The following is a 5000-nucleotide window of genomic DNA, read 5'->3' on the forward strand; positions in this document are numbered from 1 at the left end:
TGTGCGGAACTGCGGAAACAAAATCACTGAAATGCCTTTCCTCTTAAATATCAGGCCAGGAGATTAACACCAGCAAGTGTGAAGTGTGGTGATAGACCAGGAGCAGAACAGAAGTGTTCTTTTTCTGCACATAACAGGACATTTTCAGACAATATATTAAATCCTCTCAATTTTCAGGCACATTATCTAACATAAAGACATGCATTAGAAATAACAGGCCACTCTTTCAAGTGATAAATGAATGTAAATACATGGTGAATGCCATGAGTAGGTCAGAACTCTGAGATATGCATTATATGTGGCGGGTGTATCCTATGTACACTGCAAGCATGCTGAAGATGTCAGAGGTACGTCTCGCAGGAGTGGTGGGAGGGGTTGACATGGAACAGAACAATCTTGTTTGTCATTCTCTGCTATAAACCTCCCGCGCTGTCTACTGAAGCGCAGCTGTCGTCGCACACACACACAGACACACACTGACGGCTGAGTCTTCCTGAACGCCTGAGCCATACGCGCGTTTGTTCCGTGGCGCACTGTCCGAGTCCGACCGACCGAACTCTGGCGCTCCGTTGCAACCGGAATGTTGTCCCGCGCTCGTCTACTTCTCTAACACGAGCGAGCGCGGCACTTTTAGCCCGAGGGAGAAGACGGAGGTGATCATGAGTTGTTTGGATGTTATGTACCCAGCCTATGGACATTACCAACCGTACGCGCCAGCCTCCGCTTTCATCAGCACTTTGCCGGTATGTGATTTGTTAATCTATTTTTCTATTTCTGTCTTTAATTCTTTTTTTTCTTTTTTGGCGTTATCCACATATTCCGTTGTGTTTCTGCTGCACATAAGAAACAATTTCTTATTTCTATTTTAGATATCCTCATTGGAAATTTGACATGGGTTTTAAAACGAAATGCAACTTCAACAAATGAATACTAGGCTACTTTAATTAATAGCCTACTGCTTTAATTAATCAGCTACAAATAGCCTAATGACAAATACAAACTTAATGTAGGCTATCTTTTTTAAATCGCAAATGCTCACAGTATAACACGAATACACAGTGTAAATGTCATCTGCAGTTAGTGTACAATTTGACCTGCCATATTCAAGTTCCATACATTCACAGACACATTCATATATGACACATTCATATGTGAATAATGTGATGACGTTACGGATCATTTTCCTAGATGAACATATGCATATGTGTAACCATGTAAGAATCACATCCATCATCCTTCTGTGTAATCAATCTGCTGTAGCCTATACATCTGCACAAACTTAACATGCGCACACAGTAGGTACGGGATTAGCCTACACATGTGCAGACAGCATGGTGCATCTATGGATAATGTACTGCTTTAGTCGTGCCAACTGTCAGCTTATCATTTCCTCACAGGGATATGTGCACTTTTGAATAACACAGTATTTGTGTGTGTTTGCGTACATACGTGCGTGCGTGCGTGCGCGCGTGTTTGTGTGTGTGTACATATCTGAGTAGCCTACAACAGTAGATGTCACCATTCGGATAACTGGGGTGCTATCTGTCATTCTCTCTCTCTCTCTCTCTCTCTCTCTCTCTCTCTCTCTCTCTCTCTCTCTCTCTCTCTCTCTCTCTCTCTCTCTCTTTCTCTCTCTCTCTCTCTCTCTCTCTCTCTCTCTCTCTCTCTCTCTCTCTCTCCCTCTCCCCATCTCCCTAGGCTCCAGTCGGTGTGAGAAGCCCCTCTCCTCGCTTGCGGGAGTTCATGGAGAGTGTGGGCGCGCCGCGCTGCACGGACAGCACCTCTGTGGCGGCATCTGCCTCAGCAGCCTCCATAGCTGCATCGTCCTCGTCCTCCTCCTCCACATCGACCGGAGGCCCCCCTGTGCCACCCTCTTCTTCCTCCTCATCCGCCTCTGCCTCCTCCTCTTCCTCCTACGCGGCGACGGCGGGAGCGGTGACGGGGGGGTCGCCGCCCGACGGGGATGCCCCCAAGGAGAAGCAGGAGGTGGGGGAGGCGGAGTACCTGAGCTCCAGGTGTGTCCTCTTCACCTACTACCAGGGGGACATCAGCAGCGTGGTGGACGAGCACTTCTCACGCGCCCTCAGCACCTACATGGAGGGTGAGAGCAAGAGGAGGCCCACGGACGCAGGAACAGGTGAGGGACGAGACGAGGGAGGCGCTTGCTGTAGCAGGGCCGGAGAAATGCACAGGCTAGATATGGCTGCAGCCCTGGGGCCCCTATACCAGCCAGGGGGCCCCTGACTGGCCAAAAGTGGAAAAAAATGCAGAATTGTGACAAGATGCAATATTGAAAATGTGATCGATCGTGTTGAGTGGAGTTGGTATCGTGTTGAGTGGAGTTGGTAGACATGTTATCCTTCAATCCGAGTTAGTGATTATGTCACTGTCTATGTAAATTTCTCGCAAAATTTGCCCTCCAGGGGGCCCCACAGCAACCTGTAAGCCTAGGGGTTCTGGCCATCTTAATCTGGCCCTGGAGGCTCGTGTAGAATGGCTTGACATGAACTTTTTGCTCACCGACTACAGTGGTTTGTGCGTGTGCAGACTTTGACACAGGTGAGAGGGCTGTAAGAGAGGAGTCTTTGGTGGCAACTGGAGAGGTGACATGCAGGTGTGCAACTGGCATATAGGGCATTTTCCTAGTGGGCTGACAGTCATCAGGGGCCTATGCTTTTTTGTTTGTTTGTTTTGTATATTTTTTTTCTTTAGAGACAGGCCTACAATTTATATGAGGTGGCCCATCGATAGAATAGTTCTGTCAAGTTTACTTTGATCTTTCATTTAATTCCGAATTGTGAAGTGTTTACATTACGTTTTCAAAGCGGAATTCAGCTTTATTCAGAATGAAATTAAGTTAATTCTGAGTTAAGTGTCTCATGTAAACATAGCCATTGTTTTCAATAGGAAGCGGGCAACAGGTGGTTGCTGTGCAGAGATGCAGTGGACAGGTTAGATTGGAGAACACAAAATCACAACCTGCATTGTTTCAGCATTTTGTTTCATAGGGTTGTGGTTATGATAATTTATGATAAGCTAATGAAGCAAAATAAAATGATGTCCATACGGTATTATAAAGTTTGGAGCAGGCGTCACCCAACAGTTTTTCTCTTCTTTTAAGGGTGCTGACCAAATTATTGTAAAACTGAAAAATGAGAAAAGGTCGCACCATGCATAGGTTTCTTTATTACACAGATGCATTTCGGCGCACTGGCACACTGAGGAAGGCAGAACGCCGACACGCATCTGTGTAATAAAGAAACCTATGCATGGTGCGACCTTTTCTCATTTTTCAGTCCATACGGTATTGCAATTGTGGTTAAGCCTGCTGAAAAGCAAAGATGGTGTGATTGGACATCTGTCTCTACATAGAAACCACAGACACATCACAGGCAATTTTAGGACTCATAAACACATTATCATTGAAAGTGCATTGTGTGGGATTGGATGGTACTGGTACCTTTATTAAGACGAGTCAGGACTATAGACGATGAGGTGCAGATTACATCACATTATTACATTACATTGCACTTAGCTGCCGCTTTTTTATCCAAAGCGACTTACACTTATTTTAAGTACAGGGTATTGGTTACAGTCCATGGAGCAGTGTGGGGTTAGGTGCCTTGCTCAAGGGCACCTCAGCCATGAGTGTGGTGGGAAGTCGTAAGGGTGGGATTCGAACCTTCAATCCTCTGATCTAAAGCCCATCTCCTTAACCACTAGGCCACGGCTACCAGATGATAAAGTGAGAGGGGAGAGAAAGCATGAGAGGGCTTTAGGTAATGAAGTGGATGATTTGGTCCAAACCCAAAGCCAAGTTCCCATGGTGGTCATTTGGTGTCAACACTAGTTGCCTGTCACCTCCCCATCCCTCGTGCTGTTGCCAAATATGATGCAAATATAACCACGCGGTCGGCCGCTATGTTTGGCTGTTTCACCTTTGATATGGTTTTAAAGGTTGCAATATACAGTACAGTGATTGTCATTTACTGCAAGGCTGCAGAGCACTGATTGGCACGCACCTTTACTGACTCATACAATAAACAGCAACACTCACACACACACACCTATGTGCATGCACGCACACACACAGCACGCACGCACGTACGCACGCACGCACGCACGCACGCACGCACGCACGCACGCACGCACGCACGCACGCACGCACGCACGCACGCACGCACGCACGCACGCACGCACAAACACACACACGCGCACACACACGCGCACGCACACACGCACGCACGCACACACGTACGCACGCACACACAAACACACACACGCGCCCACACACACACACACACACACACACACATACATACGCATTCTCGCATCTGCTCTTTTACACATTGCAAATCGTAAATCAATTTCACTGAGTTCTTCCCATACGAGGGCTTGCTTTGGTAATAATGGCAAAGTATAATGCATGACCATCTCTATTGAATGACAAGTGAGGTCAGCCGAAGGAGCTTTGTCCTTTCCTTTCGTTTTTTTCATTTCCCTCTCTTTTCTTTCTTTCTTTTTTCTTTCTTTCATCTCTTGGTCTATATGGTTTACGCCTCTCCCTTTCATTTGCTGTTGCACAGTATTCACCTTCGTTCTCACTCTCTGTCGATGTCATTCTCTCCCTCCTTCTCTCTCTCTCTTTCTGTCTTGCTCTCTCTAGCTCATTCATTTGCCTGTCTATATCTCTCTCTCATGCTCTCTCCTTCCATTTCCCTGTACCTCAGTTTCCCTTCTCGCTCTCCCTCTCTCTGGCTCTCCCTCATAGTCTCTCTCTCTCTCTCCCTCAGTCTCTCTCTCTCTCTCTCCCTCAGTCTCTCTCTCTCCCTCAGTCTCTCTCTCTCTCTCTCCCTCAGTCTCTCTCTCTCTCTCTCCCTCTCCAGAATGACATCTTCATTGAGCAGGCAGTTCCACTTCCTGCCTCCCAACAGCTACTATGTTTATACGTGGTTGTAAGCTCACAGGCTCGTGGGTGTATCGCGTTCAAATGACCCAAC

At 47.0% G+C, this 5000-nt stretch overlaps 1 protein-coding gene across 3 annotated transcripts in view; it reads left to right on the forward strand.

Moving 5' to 3' along the window:
• Positions 1 to 460: 460 nt before the first annotated feature.
• vgll2b (vestigial-like family member 2b) overlaps positions 461 to 5000 on the forward strand; it is a 12513-nt gene continuing 7973 nt past the window's right edge. For all 3 annotated transcript variants that reach the window (XR_010031978.1, XM_063184030.1, XM_063184031.1), the window contains exons 1-2: positions 461 to 743; positions 1699 to 2137. Coding sequence is in view for 2 of the 3 variants with exons in the window: in XM_063184030.1 (XP_063040100.1) it covers positions 660 to 743; positions 1699 to 2137 (523 nt within the window). In the remaining variant the exon portion in view is untranslated. The remainder of the gene's footprint in view (positions 744 to 1698; positions 2138 to 5000) is intronic.

This window comes from Engraulis encrasicolus, chromosome 19, assembly GCF_034702125.1.
Source record: "Engraulis encrasicolus isolate BLACKSEA-1 chromosome 19, IST_EnEncr_1.0, whole genome shotgun sequence".
NCBI lineage: Eukaryota > Metazoa > Chordata > Actinopteri > Clupeiformes > Engraulidae > Engraulis > Engraulis encrasicolus.